This window comes from Rhinolophus sinicus, chromosome 1 (assembly GCF_057876585.1).
Source record: "Rhinolophus sinicus isolate RSI-liver-muscle chromosome 1, RSI-T2T, whole genome shotgun sequence".
In the NCBI taxonomy this organism is placed as follows: Eukaryota; Metazoa; Chordata; class Mammalia; order Chiroptera; family Rhinolophidae; genus Rhinolophus; species Rhinolophus sinicus.
In genome coordinates, this window is record NC_142501.1 from 213,874,107 (window position 1) to 213,901,567 (window position 27,461).

A 27,461-nucleotide genomic window follows, 5' to 3' on the forward strand; every position below is an offset into this window, starting at 1 on the left:
TGATTCTGCTGGAGGGAACCTTTGAAAGACCGCGCTTGTGCGTGGGCATCATCGCGGGGGTACCTCGGACGTTGAAAAAGAAAAGCGCCGGAGCCACGGAAGAACAGTCGGAGTTGGTCTGGAAAGTTGGGACAAGGAAAGGGATGCTGAGAAGCGCGGGTGCAAAAGCTGCCGCCTTCCGCTCCAAGAACAATACTCCTTGCGACCTTAGAGAGGGGCATGTGAGGGACCGGGAGGGGGGCACTGCCGTGCGTTCAGGGTGGGTGGGGCCCCTCTGTGGGCGCAGGCTTGGAACGTCGTCCTTTTCCTGGCGCTCCATGTGGCCACCTGGCGTGCCGCTGCGGGGTCTGGATCCACACTCAGGTCCAGCACGTGGTGACACCCTCTTTCCCTCCCATCGGTAGGTACATCAGAGGCCGCTCACCCACTCTCCTCGTCCCGCCCGACTCTCCGAAAACTCCCCAGATCGGGGGGATGGGGCCGCTGGGACAAGCCGGGCATCCGCGGGTGGACAAGACAACAAGGCCCAGGAACAGATGGGTGGGCGTGGCCTGGCTCTGGGCGGTGGGCGGGGCACGTCGCTTAAAGTTCCGGGAAGGTGACCGGGCGCGGAAGTGTCTGGCGGCCGCGCGCCCTCCCGTCCAGGCCCGCAGACATGTCGTCTGGGGATGCGGTGCCCGGCGGGCGGGAGGGGGCCCCACGCGCGGCCGCCGCGCTCTGCGGCCTGTACCACGAGGCCGGGCAGCGGCTGAGGCGCCTGCAGGACCAGCTGGCCGCGCGAGACGCCCTCATAGAGCGCCTGCGCGCCCGCCTGGCCGCGCTCGAGGGGGACGCGGCGCCCTCGCTCGTGGACGCGCTGCTGGAGCAGGTGGCGCGCTTCCGGGAGCAGCTCCGGCAGCAGGAGGGCGGCGCGGTGGAGGCCGCGCTGCGCCAGGTGGGGGCGAGGGATCCGGGCCGGCGAGTCGCGCGTCCCCAGGCGCCCGGCTGTGCGCGCGTTGGCCCCCAGGGGTGTGGTGCCATGTTGGGTGTGTGTCTCTGGGTGAAGGCTGTGTGACTGTTGGCTTCCGAGGTGTGTGCTTCCATGTTGTGTCTGAGACTTATGTGCCTGTGTTGGTTCTTTTAAAAAAAATTACTTAAATATAGTTGGTGTGTAGTAAAATAGTTTTAGGTGTACAATACCGTGGTTCACCGTTTATGTACCTTAAGATGTGATCACCACAGTACGTCTAATAATCATCTGTCGCTGTACTGTCACGAACTTGTCACAATATTATTGACTGTATCCGCCCTCACCTTTTTCACCTGTCTCCCCACCCCCTCCTATCTGGTGACCATCAATTTGTTCTCCATATCTATAAGTTTGTTTTTGTTTTGTTTGGTCTTTTATTTTGATATTTTAGATTCCACATATAAGTGAAATCATATGGTATTTTTCTGTGTCTGACTTACTTCACTTCGCATAATACCCTGTATCATCCATGCTGTCACAAATGGCAGGATTTCATCCTTTTTTATGTCAGAGTAGTATTCCATTGTATATATGACATTTTCTTTATCCTTTTATCTGTTGATGAACCCCTAGGTTGCTTCCGTATCTTGGCTACTGTAAATAATGCTGCAACGAACGTAGAAATGCACATATCTTCAAATTATTGGACTTCTTTGGATAAATACCTAGAGGTGGAATTGCTGGGTCATAAGGTAGTTCAAGTTTTAATTTTCTGAGGAACCTCCATACTGTTTTCCATAGTGGCTGCACCAATTTGCAATCCCATCAACTGTACACAAGGGTTCCCTCTTCTCCACAGCCTCACCAGCACTCGTTCGTGGATTTATTGACGATGGCCATCCTGATAGATGTGAGCTGGTACCTCACTGTGGTTTTGATTAACATTTCCCTGATGATTAGTGACGTTGAGCATCTTTTAATATGTCTGTTGGCCATCTGTGTGTCCTCTTTGGAGAAATGTCTATTCAGGCCCTATTTTGGGTTCCTTGAGATTCCATATTAATTTTAGGATGATTCTTTTCTATTTCTGAAAAAAAATCATTGGGATTTTGATAAGGATTGCATTGCATTTGTAGATCACTTTGCGTAGTATGGACGTTTTAACAATGTGAAATTTTCCAATCTGAATATGGGGTGTGTTTCCATTTATTTAAGTCCTCTTTAATTTTTTTCTGTAATGTTTTGTAGTTTTCATTGTACAAGACTTTCACCTCCTTGAGTAAATTAATTCCTAATGATTTTGTTTTTGATACTTTTGTAAATGGAATTGTTTTCATAATTTCCTTTTCAGATTCTTCATTGTTAATGTATAGAAACACTTTTTAAATTTTTTCATGTTGACTTCATATTCTCCTACTTTGCTGAATTCATTTATTAGTTCAAATAAAAAAAAAACCCAGTATTTTTGGTAGAGTCTTTGAGTTTTCCCTACATAAATCATACCATCCGCAAACAGATGTCATTTTATTTTACTATTTGGATGCATTTTATTTCTTTTTCTTGCCTAGTTGCTCTGGCTAGAATTTCTAGTACTCTGTTGAATAGAAGTGGTGAAAGTCGGAACCCTTGCCTTGTTCCTGATCTTAGAGGAAAAGTTTTCAGTCTTTCACCATTGGATATGTTTGCTATGCATTTTGCACATATGGCTTTTATTATGTAGAGATAATTTCCTTCTATTTTTAGTTTGTTGAATGTTTTTATTAGGAAAGAATGTTGAATTTTGTCAGATGCTTTTTCCTCATCAATTGATGTGATCGTGTGTTTTTTTCCCCCCTTCATTTTCTTAATGTGTTGTATTACATCAATCATTTTCCTTCCTCTCCTCCCCTCCCCTCCCTCTTCTCTTTTCTTTCTTTATAATGAAATGTATGTTTGTGAACTTACCACAGTAGGAAAATGTATTACCTAAATCTGTGGATAACAAGTTTGGTGAAAAATTGTCTGATTGGAAAAGTTTAATATCATTTTGTTCATTCTAAGGGATTGATGCTGAGTTATAGAGGCAAATAAGCATCAAACGTATATTGTGCTTCATGTCCCCCAAAAGGCTTCATTTTCATGCCATTATTGTTTACTAGATGTTTATCGACAATTATCTAATTATCTTCAGCTATTATAAATGAGACCCTGCTGATAAAGTTAGGTATGTCAAGAACATGATGAATTTGCAACATGTAGAAAGTAGAACTAAAGTGCAAATGGGAATCAGGGCCTATCAATACCTAACTGAAAGGACGCTCAGTAATTGTCCAGTTTGCCAAACTGATCTCTGAACCTTCTACACTGCTGCCCAGAAGATTAATATGCTGCATCTCTTATTCTTTTAAAAAGCCAGGGATGCCCTTAGTCATGTATTTAGTATCACCTTCTCACTCTCTTTAAGAGGAAACGATGGTGAAGCTTGCCAGTTTCCTTGTGAGGAGTAAAGAAGGGATTATAGAAGTGCCCTGGGCTATAATACTTCCTCAGTATGGGGCACCAATGAGAAGCAAATGTTACATTGAATGTTGAAAAACTGCACTTAAATCTGGTTGTATCACTGTCTCGCTGTGTTACTTTGGGAAAGTCATTTAATGTTCTAGCTCTCTCATCAGTTAGACTGAAATAATACCTAGCTCATAGGACCGTTTGTCTATTCATTCAGGTAGTAGATATTTGATGAATGCCTACTGTATGCCAAATGTTTTTTACATTTAAATTACAGTTGACATACAGTGTTGTGTTAGTCTCAGGTGTACACCATCGTGATTATATACCTTATGAAGTGATCACCCAGTAAGTCTAGTCCCCACCTGGCACCATCCATAGTTATTACAATGTTATAAACTATACTCCCTAATTCCTACTTTACATCCCTGTGACTGTTTTGTAAGTACCAATTTGTATTTCTTAATCCCTTCTCCTTTGTCACCCATCTCCCCAAAGCCCTCCCATCTGGCAACTATCAGTTTGTTCCCTGTATCTGTAAGTCTTAACATGTTAAGTTGTGTGTTCATCACAACACAAAACTCATAATATGCTATACATCTGTTCTATGTAATATTTTCCACAAAGGCAATAGATTATTTCTAGAATGTCTGTATTCTCAACTAGGATGTAAGTTTCATAAAGATAGAAATCTGCTTTTCTTGATCCTTTCTGCATTTCCAGGGCCTATCAACATCTGGCAGGGTATTATGCTAAGTGAAATAAATCAGACCGAGAAAGACAAATATATGTGGAATCAAAAAAAAAACACACAAAATATGTGAACAAAACAGAAATTTTGTGAATTTTCCAGTTTTCTGTTGTTGATTTCTATCAACATCCTATTGTGGAGATGATACTTTGTATGATACCTATGTTTTTGAATCTGTGGAGCCTTTATATGTGTCCTAACATATGGTCAGTCCTGGACAATGTCCCATTTTCACTTGAGAAAAATGTGTGTGCTGTTGTTGGACAAAGTGTTCTTTATATGTCCGTTAAATCTAATTGGCTTATTGTGTTACGTCCTGTTTCCTCACTTATCTTCAGTCTGGTGGTTCTGTCCGTTATTGAGAGTGGGGTGTTGAGGGCTCCAACTATTATTGTAGAGCCCTCTATTTCTCACTTCAATTTTGTCGGTTTTTGGTTCATGTTTTGTTGGCCTGTTCTTAGGTACATAAATGTTTATAATTATTATATCTTCTTGCTGTGTTAAACCTTTTATTAATGTATAATATCCTTTGTTTCTTGTAACCTTTTTTGAATTAAAGTCTATTTTGTCTATTAGTATAGCCACTCCTGCCCACTTTTGGTTACTATTTGCACAGAATATATTTTTCCATCCTTTCACTTTCAATCTGTTTGTGAATCTCCTGTAGACAGCATCTAGTTGGATCATGTGTTTTTATCCATTCTGCCAATCTCTGTCTTTAAGGAGATTTTAATCCATTTACATTTAAAGCCATTACTGATAAAGCTGAACACTTACGTTATTTTGCTGTTTGTTTTCTATGTACTTTATACCTTTTTTGTTCTTAATTTCCTTCATTACTGTCTGCTTTTGTGTTTGTTTTTTTGTAATGAAATATTTAATTCCTTTCTCATTTCCTTTTGTGTATATTCTATAGCTATTTTTGTGTGTGTTTACATTGGAAATTACATCTAACGTCCTAAAGTTACACCACTCTAATTTGAGTTTATACCAGTTTACGTTCAATAATCTACAAAAACTCTGCTCCTTTACAGCTCCATCCCCACCCCTTTCAGTTGTTGATGTCACAAAATTACATCTTTATACACCATGTGCCTCCAAACACAAACTAATCTTTTAAGTTGATTAGTCTCTTAATTACATAGGAAACGTGGAGTTACAAACCAAAATTACAATAATGCTAACATTTACACTAATACTTTTTATATTAGTCTTTTAAATCATGTAGAAAACAATGGAGCTACTGATTGCTGTTACAATAATACTAGCTTTCATAATAGCCCATGTATTTACCTTTATTGACACCTTTATTTTTACATGCAGTTTTGAGTTACTGTCTAGTGTCCTCATTTCACCCTCCAGGCTCCCTTCAGCATCTCCTGTAGGGCAAGTCTAGTCGTAATGAACTCCCTCAGCTTTTGTTTATCTAGGAATGTCTTAATTTCTCCCTCACTTTTGAAGGACATAAGCACAATAAGCTGGATATAGGATTCTTGATTGACAGTTTTTTTTTTTTTCCTTTTAGCACTTTGCATATATGGGCCCACTGCCTTCTGGCCTCCAAAGTATCTGATGAGACATCAGCTGATATCTTACTGAGGACCCCTTGTATGCCACAAGTTGCTTCTCTCTTGCTGCTTTCAAGAGTGTCTCTTTGTTCTTGGTTTTCCACAGTTTGATTATAATGTGTCTTGGTGTTGGTCTTTTTCAATTTATGTTACTTGGAGATTGCTGAGCTTCTTGAATGTTTATATTCATGTCTTTCATCAAATTTCGGAAGGTTTTAGTCATTATTACTTCAAACATTCTTTCTGCCCCTTCCTTTCTCCTTCTGGGACTCCCACAGTGTGTATGTTGGTCCGCTTGATGGTGTCCCACAGGTCACATTTCATCAATCTTTTTTCTTTCTGTTCCTTAGCCTTGATAGTTTCCATTGGCCTTTCCTCATGTTTGCTGATTCTTCTGCCTGTTCAAATCTGCCTTTGAATCTCTGCAGTGAATTTTTCATTTGAGTTACTGTACTTTTCAGCTCCAGAATTTCTTTTTGGTTCCTTTAGAGGTTTCCTATCTCTTTATTCATATTTCCATTTTGTTCATACTTTGCTTTCTTGACTTTCTTCCCATCTTCTTTTGGTTCTTTGAGCATCTTTAAGATAGTTGTTTTAAAGTTTTGTCTAGAAGATCTGCCATCAGGTGTTTTTCAGGGACAGCTTCTGTTGATGTATTTTTTTTCTTTGAATGGGCTGTATTTCCCTTTGTAGCCTTGTGAATTTGTTGTTGTTGTTAAAAACTGGACATTTGGATTTAATAATGTGGTATCTCTGGAAATTAGATTCTCCTCCTTTACAGGGTTTGCTGGGGGTTTTTGTTACTGTTTTTCTTTGGTTGTTGTAGGTTGTCTCTGTGACAAGGATCAGCCTGAAGAATAACTTAGAGTCTTCTCAGGCCTTTCTGAGCCCACGCTTTTCCCTGGGCATGTGTATCCACTTTCTAATTTTCCCCTTATATGCGGTTGCTTTCGAATGTCCTAGTCTTTAATATCTAGCTCCTTCCTGAGGAGGAAAAGTGAAAAATTAGTGGGGGTGTAAAAGGGCACTGGGCCTTTAAATCCTCTGGCAGCCACTTCAGCAGGAAGGGGTGGGGCTTGAAACAAGTGGGGAGATACAACAGCAAGGGCTCCCTACCTGTTTGTCTGCACCTCTGTTATTAGAAGCAGCAATCACTGATCAGCTCACTGATATTTGGAGGACAAGGCCCTCTTTCCCCCCTGGGCTCCTGCAAGCGGCACGTAGGCTGCTCCAGGAACACGTTCACAGCTGCCTGCCCCGCGGCTGGGGAGGGGGTGGGTAGCTGCTGACTTTCGTGGACTCTGTTATGGCAGCCTGCGCAGATGAGCGCAGGGACGAAGGCCGAAGGGCTGGTTCACAGGATTACTGGTAGGATTAGTTGCACGTTTTGTGTCTGTCTGGAGCTCTGGAACCATAGGTCCCAGTGACAGGCTGTCCCAGGGGATGTCAGCCCATTTGCTGACTTCTGCTTCACGTCTGTGTGTGCACGCGGGGGTCCTGGGACAGGCCCTGTTTTCTGACAGCGGTGGTCTGTGTGCTTCTGTAGCCTAAGAACAGTCACTCATTGGACAGAGCTCCAGCTGGATGGCTCAGTGCTTCTCCAGCGTAAGAGCAGCAAGTGCTAAGAACCCAGGGCTCACGGGTCCTGGCGTCCTCACACGTCGGGCAGCCCTTTGGGGGTCACCCTGCCTCCCGGTGGTTTTGCCTTTGTTTCTCTGGCTCTGGCAGGTTCCCAGCAATGAGGGACAAAGCCAGCCCTACACAGGGCGTATGATGTCACCCAGCAAGTCTCCACTTACTATGGAAGCCAAGTTATTTCTAAACTGATATTTGAAAGCTGGTTTTTAAGCTAAAAAATAAGGCTGGTGAGTCCTTCAGAATCAGCGGACCTCACCCCACACTCGGCCACATGTCCCTGGTTTTGTGTGTCTGTGTTGTGAACAGGCTGGGAACAGTTCAGGTCCTGAGCTCTCTCGCCAGTCTTATTCCCAGACATGGGCATCCACGTGGCGCTAGGCCCGCTGCCCAGGCCTGGCTGTGGAGACGAGAGCATGTGTCCTCGGGCGGCTCCGGGAACCAACCCCGCCCAGTCCCCGGGAGGTGCTGCCGTTGTTTGCAGAGATGTTTCTCTTACTGCCTCCATTTGACCAGCGAGGAAGGATGCTTAGAAATCAGGTCTGGCCCAAGTCGTCTAGCACCAGGGAGAATGAGGGAGCTGTGGTAAATGGAGGCACGGCAGCTGCCCTGCCCCGAGTCTCAGTTTGCCCATCTGTAGAAGGGAGGTGATGGAAGCCGCCTCGTAGGCATGTGGAGGTTGCGTGACTGGTACACTGAGGGCTTGGAGAGCCTTCGCTCCTGCTCGCTGTGAGGGTCGCACAGGGACTCCGAAGTGTGTTCCAGGTGCAGTTCCGTGGGACACAGGCCTGCGCTGGTGTTGGATTATTTACAGAATTCCTGTCTGCATTCGTTTCATGTGTACTTGTATGTACATTGTTATATCGTGTTATATGTAATGTGTATGTATGCTGAGTAAACTTCAGAGACATTTCTGTCATGCTGCTGAAATCAGCGCTGTTGACTTGACTAAAATTTAATGACAGTGCACTCAGGGCAGGTCTCTGGCACCAACTGTGTCTTCTGCACACACCCTTGAGCCACCATCACGGGTAACCAGGGCAGAGTGGACGAGTGAGGCAGAAGCGGTCAGAGCTCCGACACCGCCATGCCACCACAGCTGCGGTGCTGGCTGCCACCTGTCCCTTGTCTACGGGACCAGGCCCTGACCAGCTGGTAATGCTTACGAAGGTGATCAGTTTCTAAAGAACACAAACAAGCGCAAGACCCAGAAGCCTGGGTTTGTGTTTGTAGGTTCAGCGCCACAGGATTACTCAGCCGTGGGAACCTGAGATTCCACTGGGGGTTTGGCGTTTTCTGTTCATACCATGTCTCCCCAGAAATAAGACCTAGCCGGACAATCAGCTCTAATGCGTCTTTTGGAGCAAAAATTAATATGAGACCTGAGATTATATTTATTATATTTATTATATTATATTATATTATACCCCATCTTATAGTAAAATAAGACCGGGTCTTATATTAATTTTTGCTCCAAAAGACGCATTGGAGCTGATTGTCTGGCTAGGTCTTATTTTCAGGGAAACGTCGTAGTATTTTATGTTAAGGAGGCAGCTGTTGGCTCTTGCCTTCGGTGCCCCATCAGAGTCTGGCCATGTGATGTGGCACCAGCTGGCAGCCTGCAGCTATGTGGGTGGCCCCTGCACCTCCCAGCCCGGCGTGGAGGGCCGTCTGCTGCGAGGGGGTGCTCATGCCGACCTTCAGCGCAGCGCCTCTGCCTCCGTCAGTCCTGAAAGAAGGCCTGGACTCTACTCGGGTGAGGTCGTCAGGCGCATAAGGCAGAAAAGTGGAAGCAATGCCCTGGGCCACCGAGGTGCCCCTGCAAAGTCAGAGGGGAGTGAGATGTGACCAGCTTACAGGCTCATCCCTGGTGAACGGTTCCATTTGACACTTTGCCCAACCCCGTGTTAGACGGTTCCCGCTTGCCAGGGTCTGATGTCACTTCCCCCGCCCTCGCTGTCACCTCCCTATCTTCCTAGAGCCTCTGCTCTTTTCCTCTCCCCAGTCCTGTGGGGACGTCGGATTCAGAACCCGTCTTCCTCTAGGTCTTTGCTGAGAGCCGTGCGCATCGTCCTCACTAAAACGTTCCTTCCTTCCCGTCTGTTCCCTTCTAGAGCGACATGCAAGCAGAATGGGAACGAGAGGACTCTTAGAAATTCCCTGAGTGAGCGGGGGCGGGATTTCCAGAATGTTTCCTGAGGTGCTTGGTCAGTGGTGCAGTCAGGCGGGCTTATCCTGCGGAGTAGGTCGTCGTGGATGCAGGGGGCGTTTGCGTGGGGGTGTGGGCCCAGGAGCCGCGGTGGGACCCGGTGTGTGCTGCGGTCCCGCGTCCCCCCAGTTTGTCCTGAACCCTGTCCATGTGTCTCCCGGGCATTTGTCCCACGCATGTGTTTGCACAAGCGTCCGAGGAAGCAGCTGCATGTCTGTCCATCAGTTGGAGTGTGTTCTGTAAGCCTGGAACATACCATGATCCAGGAGAGGCGAGGCGGAGAGCAGTGATGCTGTAGGATCCATCTGTGTAAACACGTGTGTTCTAGATGCTTATGAATGTTCTAGGAAGAGAAGTGCCCAAATAGGGAACAGCGGTTGCCTCTGCAGAGTGCAGCTGGGGCGGAGGGGCTAGTCGGGAACAAAGGAATTTAAGTTTTCATTTTATTTCCTTTCCATGTTTGAATTTTTTGTAAGTGTACATGGTTTTGTTTAAAGCAGTTAGAGAATAATAATTCCTGGTTCCCTGAGTGGCCCGGCCTCATTCCACTGAGAGGTGATGTGCAGTGTTTGCTGGTGTCTGCTCTTCTCACGTGCACGTGCCCAGCGGGCCAGACCCTCCTGCCGGGAAGCCCGGGCTCGTCCCCGACTTTTCTGAAGCTGGTTTTCATTTGTAGGACGGACTGGTTCACCCTCCCTCAGGCAGTTTGTGTTGGAGCTTTCTCTGAAAATGGGAAAGCACAAAATTAAGGCTACTATAAAGCAAATTGTAATTTTAAGGGCTGTTTTTTTTTAAGGAAGTAATTGTGGTTGGGTGTATTTGTTTCCTTGAGCTGCTGTAACAAAGTACCTTTGTAGCTTAACTGGGAGCCTTAAAACAACAGAAATGTAATCTTTCACAGTTCTAGAAGCCAGAAGCCGGCAATCAGGGCTCGGGGACGGTCTTTCTTGGCCTCTCGCAGCCCTTGGTAGCGGTGGCCATCCTTGGGGTCCGTTGGCTTATAGATGCATCTCACTCGTGTCTCTGCCTCCGTCTTCACGTGGCTTCTTCTGTCTCTGTGTCCAAATTTCCCTCTTCTTACAGGAGCCCTAGGCATTGGGTCAGGGCCCATTCCAGTCCAGCATGACTTCATGTAACTCATTATATCTGTAAAGATCCCGCTTCTAAACAAAGTCACATTCCTTAGTATCAGAGTTGGCTGTGGCCGTATCTTTGGGGGCTGCCCTGTGCAGCGGGTTCTACTTTTCCTGTGGAGAAGTGTTTGGAATTGTCACACTAAGTCACTGATGATATAAAATATAAAATTATGACCTTACTCATGAGAATAGATGACGTTTCACATAGAGCACTATAGGCTGAAAACGTCAAAGTTAATTACGAGTTCAGAAGCCAGCCTCTGAGTGATGGGGTCTGGGCAGCTTTTCTTTGCTTTCTCTGTAACATTTGTCTCTGGCATAGCTTTTAATCAGATGAACTGTGCTTTTAAATCTTCCACTTAGGAAATTGAGAGACTCTCTGAGCAACTAGAAGAAAAGGAGAGGGAGACCCAGCGGCTGATGAGCCAGCCGGGGCACGAGCAGGAGCGGGAGGTGGCCCTGCTGCGGAGGCATGTGGCAGAGAAGGAGCGGGCGCGGGCCGCCAGTGACATCCTGTGCCGCTCTTTGGCCGACGAGACCCATCAGCTGCGGAGGACTCTGGCCGCCACTGCCCACATGTGCCAGCATCTGGCCAGAAGTCTGGATGAACTGCAGCGCGCACAGGGGGCCGCGGGGGAGAGGAACCCTGAGGTGGGCCCGTGCGCATGTAGGCCGTGGGGGCGGGGGCGGGGCAGCGTCTCTGGGCACAGCGCCCCCCAGCACTCAGGCGGCTGGGCGCCCAGAGTCCACTTCTGTTCTCTGGCTTCTGAGGCAGAGCCTGCCCATCAACAGATTTTTCTAGAATGATGGAATGTGCCAAATGCATAGGAAAGCAGGGCAGCCTGCTTCACAGCCCGCCCCACCCAGGCTGTAGGGGACCGGGCACTTTGGTCTCAGCTGCCTTAGCTGAGGACGGGAGGCATGGCTGGGGCTGGAGGGGCTGCCCTGAGCCAGTATTGCCACGTGTGTTCAGCCCATGAGGAAGCTGCAGAGCGAGGCCAGGGGCAGCATCTGCCGGTACCACACGTGCGGGGGGCCTCGCGTCCCAGCGAGGCGGGGCAGGGCTGGCCTGGTGGTGGCTTCCTGCAGAACTGGGGCTGCAGTGTCGGAGGCTGGCTTTTGGGCACGCTCATGCCAGCAGCATGGCCTGCCGTGATGGGAGACCTTGTCCCTGGCGCTCCAGCTGCCCCCTCAGTGGGGTGAGGACAGAGAGCCCCAGCCGGGCACCGTGCAGGGTGGGGCCCGGGGGACAGTGAGGGCCTCAGCGTCAGAAATCCCGTAAGGCAGCGTCAAGGGGGCCCCTGGGCGGGGTGTTGGGAGCAGAAGAGCAGTGGGGTGACGAGGTGTGGTTTGCCCCCACGCCTTGCGCAGGTAGCTCCTTTCCAGGTGGTCCTGAGGCCACACCAGGGCTCGCAGAAACGCCGTGCGTGCTCGGGCAGCGGGTCCAGCTCCTGAGCAGTGGGGTCCTTCACAGGGAGAGGGTCCACCTGACAACCGCCTGTCTCAGTTGGGTGGATTCCCCGAAAAGGGAGCCTCAGAAAGACAATCGTGTTTCAGAAACCAACAGGAAAGTGCATTGTGGGAGGAGGCGGCGGCTCTTGTCCGACTTTGAGTCAGTGTCATTTCCCTCTGGGGATCTGAGAACAGCAGCACATGGAGGTCGGCCTGCGGGGCCTGGGGCCTGTGGAGGGGCTGGCAACAGGTCACCATCTGAGTCAGCGTCACTTCCCAGCCCTGGACTCCGCTGAGTGGCCTGGGGCTTCCCCAGCACAGGCCGGGTGAGGTCAGGCACTTCCTTTGTTATTCAAGGGGAATTCTCAAAAACGACGTCATGAGCCTCCAGCCTGGGGGACTGGTAAATGCACCCCACCTTCCCTGAGACTGGTCGGCTGGGTCTGCCCACCACCGTGAGGGGGGTTCCAGGCGGCGGCTCTTGGGCGTGAGGGAAGGTCAGGCTGCTGTGGACTCAGTCGGTGGGTGGTTGGCCCTGACTCTCTGCAGCCACGATGGTGTCATGGGCGTGGAGAGAGGTGGCCCCTGGCATCTGTGCCCCTGGCCGGAGTCTCCTCAGTGTTCAGTGTACGTGGGGACTAAGCTTCCTGACCTGCGACAGTGGAAGTCGGGAGGGAAGACTGGCCTGGCCCCGTGGGGGTGGGTCTGCAGGATGAGAGCAGCCCTGCCCAGCCACTGCTGCAGGGGGAGTCTGCCTGTCCCTGCTTTGCTTCTCCGCTGATGGATGGCATCCACCTGTGGCACCTGCCACCTCAGTCTCTGGTCTGGCTTCCTCCCCACTTGCTGCACATGACTGTCACGTTTGGTGACCTGGTGTCTTCTCTGTCCCTTTCTTACGCAGCCAGAAGGTACAGGCGGGGATGCTTCTGTCCGAGCTGCTGTGGAGAAGTTACAGGAAGAAAACCGGCTGCTAAAACAGAAGCTGACGCACGTGAGTGCCGCCACCGTGTCACTGAGAGCTGCAGGGGAGGGTCCTGGCCGTGCGTGGGGTCGCCTCCGCCCTCAGGCCACTCTGGCTGACACACACGGCCCAGAACGTCTGGTCACTCTCCACCCCCAGCTAACTCACCTGTCAGTAAAAGGGACGGGAACACAGCACCAGGTCCTCTTCTGTTTGGGACGGTCGCTGCACAGCTGCCACTGCAGGAGAACACGCCGGGTCGCTCCTCAGTAGCTTACGTTCAGAGCCTTGAGAGCAGGTGTCTCAGCATGTCCCCATGAGCTTTCCCTCTCTGTCCCCGCAGGTAGAAGACCTCAACGCCAAATGGCAGTGCTATGATGCCAGCAGGGACGAGTACGTGCGGGGCCTGCACGCACAGCTGAGGGGGCTGCAGGCCCCCCACGGGCCCGAGAGGCCGTCAGCCCCTGAGCTGATGAGGAAGGAGATCTCCCGGCTCAACAGGCAGCTGGAGGAGCGGGTGAATGACTGCGCAGCCGCCCAGCGGGAGCTGGCAGCCTTGAGGACGGCCCAGGACGCGGCGCTGGAGCGCGCGCAGATGTTGGAGCAGCAGGTGTCCGCCCCACGGGACAGCGGCACGGGGCCTGTGGGGATGTTCTTTCCTGGAGCAGAGATGGCGCAGCCTGGTCCCAGCTCAGTGTCTCGTCTCCTTTCAGATTCTCGTGTACAAGGATGACTTCACATCGGAAAGGGCCGACCGAGAGCGGGCTCAGAGCAGGATTCAGGAGCTGGAGGAGACGGTGGCATCCCTGCGGCGCCAGGTGTCCCGGAGACAGGTAGGGCGTGGGGGCTTGGTACCACCTGAGCACACTTATTGCTTCTTTCGTTTTCATGAACTTCAAGCCATTCTGTGTTGGCTGGACCCTAATGTCCCTGTTCCTGGCAGAGCCACCTGGGGCTCGGTGGCAGAAAACAAAGCTCCACATGGTCTTGTGTGTGTGGAGGTGGTTGGCATGGGGCATGTGACGGCAGAGGTTGCCGTCCTCAGGGCCTGTCATATACCAGACAGCACGTCTTGGGCCCCAGGCTCCCTCCTGGAAGCTTCCTTCATACATGTCTCCTCTGTGCTGTGACCCTGGGCGGGACCCTGGTTGTCCCGTCGCATGGATGCGGATGCTGAGGCCCAGGGCCCCAGTCAGTGCAGAAACCTCAGGAGCCTGTTTCCTTCACCAGTGAGCGAGTCTGAAACCCCAGGCCCCTCAAAGAACTTCCGTCCTCACAGGCTGCATAGTAGTGAAACCCCCTGGGGCCCGGTGCACGCAGTGGGAGCAGGAACCGAGCTGACCTGGGAACCGCCCACCCTGCACAGCCGCTGGCCTTGGTGGTAGCTCCTGCGTCTCCTGCGTGAGGGGGACGGGGGTCAGGAGGCCACCCTGGGCTAATTCCACAGCGGTGAGCCTGGTGCAGGTGGCCGAGCAGGTGGGGACGGCAGCTAGGGCCTGTGTCCCCGAGTCCTGGGCTGGCCAGGAGGCCCTGGCACTGCAGGCCTCCATCAGGGACCCTCGGTGGCCCTGGGCAGGGGCTGCGTGTGCGTGTGCATTTCCCAGGGTTTGGTTCTGCTTGTGGGTTTTCTGGTGGCTGTGCACGTGAGGAAGTGTGTGACCTTGGGTTGATTGAAAGATCCTTCATGATGCTATCGTGAGGAGACCCGCTCTAGGCCTGGGGTGACCGTGCCATTGGCACTGACTGGCCTGTGTCCCTTTCAGCTGCAGCCGTTGGCGCCTGGAATGTTGGGAGCACTGGGTGACATAGCCAGGGAGAGTGGTACAGGAGGTGGGCAATGAGCCGTAGTCCCCCGGGGAATGTCCAGAGTCGGGCATGGAGTGGCTGCACCCAGGCCGGCGGGATGCGCCCACAGCCAGTGCTGGGACCGACTCGTGCCAGGCCTGCCCCCTCTCTGCAGAAGCGCGTGGGGCACAGCGGGGCCTCCTTCTGGGCGGGTTCTGCTTCTCCTCCAGTGGGCTGGGGGTGGACTCCACTCGGGCCTGTTCCTCCATGATCACGGGGTGTCTGTGTGGTCTGCGGCTGTTAACGGGGCACGTCCCCAGCTGGGCTCTGGGCCAAGCAGGAAGCCAGGTGCGGGGCGCCCAGCACAGCCCATGTAAACGGACCTTTGCTTTTCCCAGGACTGCCGAGAGCCAGGCTCCTGCCGGATTCCCAGTGGGAGCAAAAGCCCCAAGTACTTAGAGGCTGATGCTTTGGACTTTCCAGTGCCTGGTGGCCAGCGGCCTGGGGCTGGCTCCCAGTGGCTGGAAGCCCCCATGGAGGGCGGGCATCCTGGAGCGGCCCGGAGAGGCCAGGGCGACCTGCAGTGCCCTCACTGCCTGCAGTGTTTCGACGACGAGCAGGGTGAGGAGCTGCTCAGACACGTGGCCGAGTGCTGCCAGTGAGCCCCTGGTGGTGGGACAGGCTGCGTGCCCCCAGCTGCAGCACTGAGGTGCCCAAGACCCGGGGCCCCAACAGACTGAGGGTGCTTCTGACGGTTCGCCTTGGCCCCGTTCGAGCTGGAACAGACTGCGTCACAGGGACTGCCGGCGGGGCAGGAGGCAGGGTTGGGGGCATCTGTGCTCCAAAGACCTCGTTTTGCTTCTGGTGTGGAGTTTGGGTCCCCAAGCTGTCAGGCCAAGGCTGGAGCCAATGTGACAGCCCTGCCCCAGCCTGCCCCTGGGATGCTACAGCTCGCCAGCAGAGGTGGTGGTCCTTAGGGTGGAAGCCCACCCCGGGACTAGCTTTGCAGAGCTGAGCACTGCCGTGGCACCGGCTCCTGGGGGCCCTTCTTGGCCACAGCAGTCACACATCTGCACTGACACACAGGGCATTGTAATAGCGTGTGTCACACATCAGAACTTAGCACACCTGTTTCCTAGTCTCTGATTTTATAATAAATGTATTTGCTGCCGTGACTGCTCTTGAGAGTGCGTGTTGGGGGCCAGAGTTCGAGCAGCTGGAGGGGAGACACTCTACTGTCTGCCACCTCCCAGGGGACCCAGGGGCTGGTGCGAGTCCGGGCACACGTGCTGTTGCTCTCACCGAGAACACCCTCTTGCCATTCCCACTTGGGTAAGTCCTCCTCAAGTCGTAGTGCGGGTGTCACCTTTGGGGCATCCCCGTGCACCCTGATTTCTGGGGACCCAACTGGAAGAGGCCCGCTCTGTGGGGCGGGGAGCAGCAGAACAGAAAGCCCCGGTCTCACTGACCTGGGAGTCAGAGGAGTCTGCTGACAGCCAAGCGCTGGGACTAGCGGCTGTGGACCTCCCAGAGAGGAGGGAGCCACAGAAGGGGACCCTCGGATCCTTGGCTGACCCCAAATGTGCTCAAAGTGGGGCTGGGAGAGTCCCGGGCGGAGGACAGCAGCTGGAAAGCAGAGTGCTGAGCAGGGTTCTGTGGCTCTCCATGGCAGGGGGACAGCTTTGAATGACTCTTATGTTTAGAAGGGCTTGGTAAACATCGGAGGTTTTCCTTTGAAACCCTAGGAGGGCCACACCTTAGCAGTGAAGCTGACATTCTAGGGTAAAATGGAACAGCCCTTGTCTGAAAAATCACACAAGTTCCCAGCAACCAACCAGTAATTCACCTGCCTGTTGGAACAAAACCCATCTTTCCTCATAGGCAGAAAACCCAGGACTTTTCTATAATATTAACCATAAGTCCAGAATATAATAAAAAATACTGGACATATGAAAATGAAGGCAGAATGATGACATTTTTCAGACAAACACAAGCTAAACAAATTTACGTCCAGGGGACTGTACTACAAGAAATAACTACAGAAATTAAGCAGATTAAGGGAACTTATTCTGGATAAAAACAAATACAGAAAGGAATGAAGAGCCTGGGGGTGGGTCAATATGAATGAATATTGACTTTTTAAAACAGTAATGTCTTGAGGGTTTTAAAACATGCAAACAGCCCAAGAGCTTTCTAGGTGGGGGAGGGGAGTGTTTAATAAATATACAATTTTAAGGTTTTTACATTAAGGTGGACTGTAATGAATTAAGGAATATGATCTCTAGGGTAACCACTAAAATAGTAACAAAAGGATTTAATTAAAAAGTTAGTAGGACAGAAAAATAATGTTCTTATCAATCCAAAGCAAGACAAGTTAGGAGAACTAAAGGAATAAAGAAGAGATGAGACAAACAGAAAATAGATCGCAAGATGGTAGAATTAAACCCAGCTGTGTCAGTAATTACATTAAAATAAATGGACCAAACACTGACTGAAAGACAGTGATTGTTACTCTGGATGAAAACCAGTCACCTATATGCTTAGTAGAAAAGATGTACTTTAAATACAAGAACACAGAATGGAAAGGACAGAAAAAGACACTATGCTAATACTAATCAAGATAATGAATGGCTACGTGATTATCAGACAAAGGACTTCAAGACAAAAAAATACTGCCAGAAATAAAGAGAGACACTGCATAATAACAACAAAAGGGTAAACTTATCAGGAATCTAACATTCCTAATATATAGCGGTAATAACATGTCTTCAAAACATATGAAGCAAACAGCACTAGACAAAGGCACAATCATAGAGATTATAGCACTTCTCTCAGTAACTGAGAGAAGCAGGAAAAAATCAGTAAGGCCATAGAATACATGGAATGCTTATCAAAGACAAATATGTGGGCCACACGTCAAGTTGCAACATAGTCCAAAGAACTGAGTCACTGAGTTGGTGTTGCGACCACAGTGAAGTGAAACCACAGCTCAGGTAACAGAAAGATGACCACCAAATTGCCAGTACACTTCTAGATGATCCCCGGGCAAAGAAAAAATGTTAGAAAATATTTTGAACTGAGTGAATATGAAAATACCACCTTTAAAAAATTACAGAATGCAGCTAATGCAGTGATTAGGGGAAATTTCATAGCTCCAAATGTATATACTAGAAATGAAAGGATAAAATTCAGTGATCCATGTGCCCATCTCAAGAAACGAGGAAAAGGACTGCAAATTAAACCCAAAGAAAACAGAAGGAAATAATTAAAGAACAGAAATCAATGAAAAAGCAGAAAAATCAACAATGCTGAGTTAGTTCATTTACATAGTAATAAAACCGATAAATGCCTAGTATGACCGATCAAGAAAACAGAGAAAACACACATTGCTAATATCAGGAATGGAAAAAGGGACATCACTACAGACCTTTAAAATATTAAAAAGAGGATATTATGAATACTTACTTTATGCTAATAATAAATTTGACAAATTAGACAAAATAGATAAAATCCTTGAAAAACACAACTTACCAAACTGACACAAGAAACAGAAAAGGTGAATAGCTCTGTACCCATTAGATAAATGGAAGCTGTGAGTAAAAATCTTTCATAAAGGAAAGTATAGGCCCAGAAGACGTCACTGGTGAATTCTTCCGAACATTTAAGAAAGATTATACCAATCTTACATACCCTCAGGAAATAGGGGGAATGTTTCCCACTTGTTTTATGACACCAAAACCTGAGAAAGACAAGGCAAGAAACTGTCAGACCAACATCTCATGAATATAGATGCAAAAATCCAAAACAAAACATTAACGAATTGCAATTAGCAATATAAAAAAGGATAATACAGCATAACCAAGTGGAATTTTTATTAGGAATACCAGATTGGTTGACGTTAAAAAACCCACTAAGTGTAATTAACCATAATGAACAAAATAAGAGAAAAACCTTATGATCATTTCAATAGAAACAGAAAAAGCATGAAAAAATTCAATACTCACTCATGATAAAAACACTCAGCAAGCCAGGAATAGAAGTAATTTCCTCAATCTGATGAAGGTGTGATGTCCCCAAATCCTAAAACTAACGTTATACTTGGTAAAATATTGAATGCCGTCCCTGCCGAGGTTCACACCAACGCAAGGCTGGTTCACTTTTTGCGTGCAATTCAGCATCGCACAGGAGCTCCCACCCAGAGCAGGGAGGTAGTAGGAAGAATAAAGGGTGGAAAAACTGGGAAAGAAGTAAAATTGTATTCACAGAGGATGTGACTGGATGTGGAAAATCCTAGGGGATCTTAAGAAAAAGTTTACAATTGTAAAATCGATTTGACAGTCTCAAGATACAAAGTCAATATATGACAAATCTATTGTGTTTCTGTATATTTGCAACAATTGGAAAAGCAAGTTAAAGAAAACCAGTTGTGGGTTGAACTGTATCTACTCAAAAGATACGCTGACCGAAAAGATGCCGAAATTCTCACCCCGAGCCTGTGACTGTGACCTCATTTGGAAGCAGGTACCCCTGTAAAAGACAAGGTCTCACTGGGGCAAGGTGGGCCCAAAATGCAAAGGGATGCTGCTGTACAGGGAGAGCAAACGCCTCGTGAGGATGGAGGCAGAGCCTTGAGTGAGGCGTCTGTAAGTCAAGGGCGCCAGCACGGCCAGCAACCACCAGGAGCCAGGAGTGAGGCACCAGAGGTCCCCCCCAACCACCCCCGCCGACCGCTACAGGAAGGCATCACCTGGACGGGATGGATGGCCTCCAGAACTGAGCGAAGACATTTCTCTTGTTATGAGCCAGTTTGTAGCCCTTTGTTATGGGAGCCCTGGAAGCTAATACACAACCCCATTTATGATCATGTTGAAAACATAAAATGCTTAGGAAAAATGATCAAAAATGTGCAAAACCTCTACAACAAAAGTTACAACATACTGCTGAGAGAAACACAAGAACACGTAAGTAAATGAGGAGCCAGCGGGTTGGTGGCCTGGGAAGTCAGTGGTCTCAGCTGTCATCTCTAGTTGATGGATAGACTCAGTGCCATCTCAGTCACGATCCCACTGTGCTTTGGGACAAGCTGATTTTCAAGTTAGTGTTTTTGTTCCCCGCTTGTCTAGGACTCCAGTCACACATGTTAGAATGCTTGCTGTTGTGCCAAAGAGCATTTCCCCGTCTCTTTTCTCTCAGTGCTTCATTTCTGGTAGTTTTTCTTCATAGGCCATCAAGTTCATGGGTATTTTCTTCTAAAGTTTCTAATCCGCTATTAATTCTATTCAGGGTATTTTTCATTTTAGATATCGTATTTTTTTCTTTAGAAGTTTCATTTGGATATTTTTTATATCTTCCATTTATTCCTCCATCTTTTCCTTTACATCCTTGAGCATATTTGTGACTTACAATAGCCATTTTAAGGTTCTTATCTGCCAATTCATCATCTGTCATTTTTGGGTCTGTTTCTGTTGTTTGTTTTCCTTCTAGGCATGGTCTGGTGATTTCTGCCTAGATCCCAACACTGTAAAATTTACTTGGCTTAGTGCAGGCAGTTAAGTTTCTTAGGATCAGTTTGATCCTTCTGAGGCTTGCTTTTAGCTTTAGATTTTATTCTAGGGCTAATTTAACCCCACTGCTGAGATGTCCTCCTTCTGAGAACGCAACACAATGCCTGTGTGTGACACGGTCTCTTCACCCTGGCTGGTGGGAACAAACTTTCAGCCCTGCCACTTCTGGCGATTCCCTCCTGGATTTATGGAATTTTATTCCACACATGCACATATCAATAGATTTGAGGGAAAGCTCTGCAGATCCCTGGAACTGTGTGTAACACCCTCCTGTCTGGAACCCTGCCTCACAAATTCCAGTCACCACGGCTTCGGCAGATGCCAATCTCTGCCTCGTCCACTGGCAATCCTGCTGGGCTCTCCCAGGGCTGGGGCCGCCCTACACTCCCTGCCTCCCTGTAAGGAACCACAAGAGATCCCGAATAGCCACAGCAATCTTGAGAAAGAACCAAGTGGGAAGTATCATGCTCCCTGATACCAAACAGTACTACAAAGCTACAATAATCAGAACAGCACAACACTAGAATAAAAACACACACATAGCTCAATAGAACAGAACAGAGCCAGAAGTAAACCCACGCCTACGTGGTCAATTAACCTAAGACAAAGGAGGTAAGGATATACGATGGGGTAAGGACAGTCTATTCAATAAGTGGTGCTGGGAAAACTGGACAGACACATGCAAAAGAATGAAACTGGATTACTTTTTACACCACATACAAGAATAAACTCAAAATGGATTAAAGACTTAAATATAAGACCCGGAACCATAAAACTAGAAGAAAACATAGGCAGTAAACTCTGACATTACTCTTAGTTGTAATTTTTTCTGATGTATCTTGTCAGGCAAGGAAAACAAAAGAAAATCAAGTGGGACTACATCAAGCTAAAAAGGTTTTGCACGGCACAGGAAACCATCAACAAAATGAAAAGATAGCCTACTGAATGGGAGAAGATATTCGCTAATGATACATCTGATAAGGGTTTAATATCAAAAATTTGTAAACAGCTCATACAACTCAACACCAAAAAAACAAACAACCCAATTAAAAAATGGGCAGAGGACCTGAAGAGACATTTCTCCAAAGAGGACATATAGATGGCAAATAGACATATGAAAAAAAGCTCAACATCACTAATCATCAGAGAAATGCAAATTAAAACCACAATGACATATCACCTCACACCAGTCAGAATAACTATCATCAATAAAGCAACGAACAACAAGTGTTGGTGAGGCTGTGGAGAAAAGGGAACCCTTATGCACTGTTGGTGGGATTGCAAATTGGTGCAGCCACTATGGAAAACAGTATGGAGGTTCCTCAAAAAATTAAAAATAGAACCTACTTTATGACCCAGCAATTCCACCTTTAGGTATTTATCCAAAGAAATCCAAAACACTAATTCAAAAAAATATAAGCACCCCTATGTTCACTGCAGCACTATTTACTATTTTAGCCAAAATATGGAAACCACTTAAGTGTCCATCAGTGGCCGACTGGATAAAGATGTGGTCACATATACAATGGAATGTTACTCGGCCATAAAAATAAATGAAATCTTACCATTTCAACAACATGGGTGGACCAAGAGGACATTATGCTGAGTAAAGTGTCAGACGGAGACAAATATGGTATGATCTCACATATGGAATTAAAAACAAATGGTAAACAAAACAGAAACAGACTCATAGATGGAGAGAACAAACTGATGGTTGCCAAAGGGGAAGAGCGTGGCGGGGGGGATGTAAATAAAAATACTAAAACAATAAAATTAACTAGCTGGAAAATGGAGACCTGCACAGGTGCCCCGGGCGTCCTCGCAGTGGCACTTGAGGAGCTGACCTCCTTACAGGGCCACTCGGCTCCAGAGCACAGATCTCAGTAAACAAGTTTGAAGCTGCAAACCGGAACCAGAACAGTGCCCCCAGGCAGGAAGCTGGGGCACCAGAGGTGACCTTGTTTCCTCCCTCCCCTCAGGAGACACTGCCCTGTGCAGCCTCTATTCCAATCAGGAAACAGGAGGGCGGTTTCAGTAGCCGGCCGTCCTCAGGGGCGCTGTGTGCGCCTCGCGCGGCTCACGCACGCATGTCCTGCGCACCCTTGAAACAGCAGGTGTCTCCCATGGAACCACATGCACGCTCCAGCATACGTAGCCATACGTTTTGTCTGCAGTTAAGTTCCTAAGAGCGCAGGCCTACTGGAAACATCTGCGGCCGCGCCCCCACCCTGGGGCCCGGTCTTCTTGTTTCAACAGTGGGTCCAAAACGGACTGACCCCCTGGGACGGTCCAGATGAGGACCCGGAACTCAAGTTACTTCTGCTGTCATTCTGTGCGATGACTTGGAGGTTTTGTTTGTTTCAACAGTGACCTGGGGGCTGAGGTGTTCTTCTTTTAAAAAATATATTCATGGGGACCGGCCGGGTGGCTATGCGGTTGGAGTTCCGTGCTCCTAACGCCGAAGGCCGCCGGTTCGATTCCCACATGGGCCAGTGGGCTCTCAACCACAAGGTTGCCAGTTCAATTCCTTGAGTCCCGCAAGGGATGGTGGGCAGCGCCCCCTGCAACTAGCAACAGCAACTGTACCTGGAACTGAGCTGCGCCCTCCACAACTAAGACTGAAAGGACAACAACTTGACTTGGAAAAAAGTCCTGGAAGTAACACTGTTCCCCAATAAAGTCCTGTTCCCCTTCCCCAATAAAATCTTTAAAAAACGTATATATACATATATATATATGTGTGTGTGTATATATGTATACATATAAGAAACAGTAATTCCTTCTGAGCTCTTCAGGCTCTGCTGCCCAATTCCTTCTGGTCCCATAATATTCATTTCAGTGATTTTTATCTGAATGGCATGAGTGTGTAAGAACATTTTTAGTGTTTCTTTTCTAGCTATCGGTATTTCATCTCATGGTTACCACGATTGTGGAAAGGGGACGCTCAAGCACGATCTGTGTGAGGTCCCTCCAGGACTACCCCAGTGGGATCTGAGCGGCCCCCCAGGAAGCCTGGCACTGGAGCCGGACGTCCTGCAGGCACGTCTTGGCTTCCATTTCCCCACCTACAAACGCGATGGTGTGAGGACCCTGCCTGCATCCACAGCGAGGGGGCTGACCCCAGGGGTCCTGGCACCCTCTACCCTCCACCCTCCTCTATTCCTCCACTCGATCCTGAGCCTCCAGGGCCCAAATCCACCTTTTGTTCCTGAGAACTGGAAACAGTCCAGTGACGCCCCCTCGAGGACAGATCCAAGGGAATCTTCGGGCTGGCTCTTGCAGACAGACGGGCGGTTTACAGGACGACAGGGGAAGGGCATTCCCGGGCGGAAGTGTGCAGACACGGAACAAGGTGTAGGCGGCAGAGCCACATGCTGGGTCGAGCAGGGGTGCGGAAGGTGGCAGGTGTGGTGTGGGGCGGGCGCTCAGTGCTGGGTCACCTGGGGTCCCCCTTACCAATCATAGCTGGGGCCCCGTGGTTCCTCTCAGCAGCCAACACGGCCCCACGGGGTAGACGAAGAAACAGGTGCAGAGGTGGCACGGCCTCTAGCACAGCCTGGGCGGTCTTCGGGGAGAATGAGGCTGGGCAGGGTCTCCAGGACCTGGGCGAGAGCAGGCCCCACCTGGGACCCTTCCCCACGTTAGCTCCTCAGCTCTGCTGCCCAGTGGGCCCCTGCTTCAGCCAGAAGGGGATGGGGCCCAGCCCTGGGCTTGCAGTCCCAGGGACTGCACTGGGCTCTCTGCCCTTCTCGAGGACACCACTGCCACGGCCATAGCCCAGCCTGTTTCTCCCTTTCCTGGATCACCCGAGGAGCAAAGGGATGTGCTGCTCTTCTCCCACCAGGAAAACAAACAGAACAAGCCTCTGGGCCTCGCACTCCTGTGGCTACTGCCCCACCTTTGTGCCCCCGAAAACCAGCTCCACTGGGTTCTGTTCAGACACCTCAGGGCTCCCTGGGCCTGTCCTGACTGGCTGCTCCCAGCCAGGCACCTCCGGGCTGCCCTCACCCCGACCCCCTCAGCACCAGGCTCTGGGGCTCGGACCTGTCCTGTCTACACTCGCCGCACAGGCTTGGGCGGGGCCTTCTGTCCATGAACAGCAACCCCAAATGCCAGACGCTGCAGCTGGTGCTGGCCAGCCGCCCCTGCGCCCGCCCCCAGGACGGGCAGCCCCTTCCTCCCGGTGCTCTGACCAAAGGCTCTGAGGCCTCCTCTCCTCCTACCTGCATCCCATCGATGCGTCAGGAAGCCCTGGGGGTCCAACCGAGCGAACACTTCAGAGGCCGGGCCAGGCCCTCGCTGTTGCCCCTTCCCTCAGGGCCAGGCCATCTCCTTCAGGTGTGCACAGAAGCAGGCAGAGCTGGGAGCTATGGAAGGTCTAGGAAGAGGAAGCTGGCCTGCACCTGCACACGGCCTCCAGAGCTCCCAGGAAAGGCCCACGGTGGGATTCCTTTTCATTGTCACTACTACTCACGTTGCTCCCGATTTATACCCAACTTAACGTGTAGCTTTTCATTGTTTTATTAGAGTTCACAACCCCCCCAAACGAGTGGTACCTGCCTCCAAGACCGTATGTAACCCCACTCTGCCTCCCTCAGCTGGCAGGTTTGAATGCAACGTCCCTTTGTCCCCGAGGCCTTCCCAGATTACGGTTACTCTGAGGGAACTGCCGCCCTGCCCCACCCTGCTGTTTCTTTAGCACTTACCACCTCTGACACCAAACCCTTGCGATGTGGAACTCTGTCGTGGGGCCTGGAGAGACCACAGCACGAGGACGGTGAGGGCACTAGGAACCCTAAGCTGCCACCTGGGATGACCTGGGAGGTGCTCCGGGGTTGGTGGCTCAGGCCCCCTTGGCAGACAGCCACCCGCTGCCCCGCCCATGCTGCCCAGCAGCCCCAGCAGAAAGCAACCAGACGAGGTCTTCTGCTGTACTAATGTATTCCATCTTTCAAAAAGAAAGACATGATTTTAATATTACTTAACAATATGTTAAAAAAGTAGCCAGGCAGGCCTCCGTGTTAATACAGTCGTACACTCTAACAGACTGGATGGTGAGTACTGGGTGGGTTTTTGTTTCGGAACTCTCATTCTGCAAGGGGTCTTACACAGGCTGGCTACAAGTCAGGGGGTCAGACACAAACAGCGCGACGTGGACACTCTTAACCAGTAGATTGTGGAGAACGGATAGCCTGCCCCGCCCGCCTGCCCGCCCGGGTGGGAGCTGAGTGACGGCAACGCCCCGGTGGACGGGGACAGATGACAGGACAGGGCGAGATGCACAGGCGACAGCCACGTGGAGGATGCGAACTCATCTCTGGCCATGGCCCAGGCCTCTGAGGCGAGGCCGCGTGGGGGAAGCCCTGACGGGGGCCAAGCTTCCAGTCCGATGGCACAGCCACACCACAGGCTCACAGACTACACGCACACGAGCTAGCGGTGTGGGTCGAGCAACACGTCCTTGGTCTGGGGCTCAGGTGCGGCGGCCCACCTGGCACCACCGGGCGAGCACGGTGGCTCTGGGCCTGGCCCACCTCCCGCGCACACGCGTCCCTCTTTAGGCAGTCCTCATTCAGTGGGCAGCAAAGGTGGCTTTTTTCAAGCTAAAATTGGACCAGTTGATGGACAGTCTTTGTCGGGTCTGTCTGGCGGAATCCAAGCAGAATCTGAAAGACAAAACACCAAACAGTCACGGGGAAATGTCCACCCCACCTGGTGTCACCCTTGGGGGCTCAGTGCAGGGACTCACACTTTGCCACATGGCTGTCCCTGGGTCCCCACCTTCAGGACACTGGCCGGGGCCCCAAATGTCCTCTGGTGCTTTGTGTCTTCCTTCTCAACTTGCTCTGCAGGGAGCTGCCCAAGGGAAGTTTCTGGTGAGCCCAGCTGAGAAGCGGGGGCTGGGCCAACCCCACCAGGCTGCTGCCACCACTGCCTGCCCTCCCGCCCGCCCTACTGTGCTGAGCCCTGGAGAAGCCAGCCAATCCTCACTGAGCCATACATTCATGAATGGGTGACTGGAAACGAGAATTTTTATGGGGACACAGGTGACGGCAAGCCTGCCCCGCCCCCTCCCCACCCTCGGGGGCGCGGCAAGCACACAGGGGTGGCCTCCAGCCTGCAACCTCCCCATCCAGCTCTGAGCACCTACAGCACGCTGAGCCGCATTTTGAAAAGACCACACGTTGCCACCGGCTTTCCAGGCAACAATGGACAAGTTTTGTGTTGAACAAAAGAAAGGGCATTTTCTTTCTCTTGCCTAATTTATGAAGCTCTAACTTCTCAGCTGAGAAGCAGTAATTTGAGTTAGACCTGAACGTGGTTGTCGCTTGTCTGGTAGGTGACCTCCCTCAGCTTGCTTACACTGGGGTTCCATTGTGCAGCCAAGGCCTGTGTGCTGCTTGCCCGGGGCCTCTGTCCAGGTACAGGGAGGGCCGTGCCACCTGCCACAACCCGAATCCTCGTTCTCTGGCCACCACTGGTCAAACTCTGAGTCAAAACCCGCTGGAAGCCCCCACTCGGCCCCTGCTGTCTTGCCCTGAACGCTGGCAACAGCCTCCCAGTCACCTAGGATCGTAAGTGTGCCCCTGGCCTTCGCGGCACAGCAGCCAGGCGCTCAGCAAGTGCATGCGCCCCGGCTGCAGCCTGCAGCGGACAGCTGACCCCACAGCACAGGGCGCAGAGGCCAAGCTGCTGCCCGGGCCCCAGGCCCAGTGTGCCCTGGCTCTGCCTGCACCCTGGCTGCCACCTCCCTTCAGGCCTCCATGTTGTCACCTGTGGGCGATGTCATGCACCATGTACAGGACACGTGACACAGGGAACCACACAGGGAACCACAACACAAGAGCCCGGGCAACCGACCCCAGGCCACGAGCGCTGGCACTGGCACGCTGGGGCACCCGCTCTCCCTTCGAGCAGGAGTCACTGTGCTGGCGTGTGGTTCCCCAACTCCTAGGCCAGCCCC

The 27,461-nt window shown here is 50.2% G+C and overlaps 2 protein-coding genes across 3 annotated transcripts in view; one reads left to right on the forward strand and one right to left on the reverse strand.

Moving 5' to 3' along the window:
* The first annotated feature begins 592 nt into the window (after positions 1 to 592).
* TNIP2 (TNFAIP3 interacting protein 2) lies at positions 593 to 16,108 on the forward strand. Its single transcript, XM_019711536.3, has 6 exons — positions 593 to 934; positions 11,099 to 11,386; positions 13,089 to 13,178; positions 13,492 to 13,758; positions 13,862 to 13,981; positions 15,332 to 16,108. The coding sequence occupies exons 1-6, from the start codon at positions 656 to 658 to the stop codon at positions 15,593 to 15,595; spliced, it is 1,308 nt and encodes a 435-aa protein (XP_019567095.2). The 5' UTR covers positions 593 to 655; the 3' UTR covers positions 15,596 to 16,108.
* Positions 16,109 to 25,421: 9,313 nt separating this feature from the next.
* Positions 25,422 to 27,461, reverse strand: part of FAM193A (family with sequence similarity 193 member A) — a 113,243-nt gene continuing 111,203 nt past the window's right edge. For both annotated transcript variants that reach the window (XM_074320354.2, XM_074320347.2), the window contains exon 21: positions 25,422 to 26,163. In XM_074320354.2, coding sequence (XP_074176455.2) covers positions 26,070 to 26,163 — 94 coding nt within the window. In that variant the 3' untranslated portion in view covers positions 25,422 to 26,069. The remainder of the gene's footprint in view (positions 26,164 to 27,461) is intronic.

What these genes read in the sequence shown, in the direction of transcription:
- TNIP2 (XM_019711536.3), top strand. Translation starts at nt 656, where the DNA reads ATGTCGTCTGGGGATGCGGTGCCCGGCGGGCGGGAGGGGGCCCCACGC. An exon ending in CGCAGATGTTGGAGCAGCAG is followed by an intron (nt 13,759 to 13,861) that starts GTGTCCGCCCCA and finishes GTCTCCTTTCAG; the next exon opens with ATTCTCGTGTACAAGGATGA. An exon ending in GCCAGGTGTCCCGGAGACAG is followed by an intron (nt 13,982 to 15,331) that starts GTAGGGCGTGGG and finishes TGCTTTTCCCAG; the next exon opens with GACTGCCGAGAGCCAGGCTC.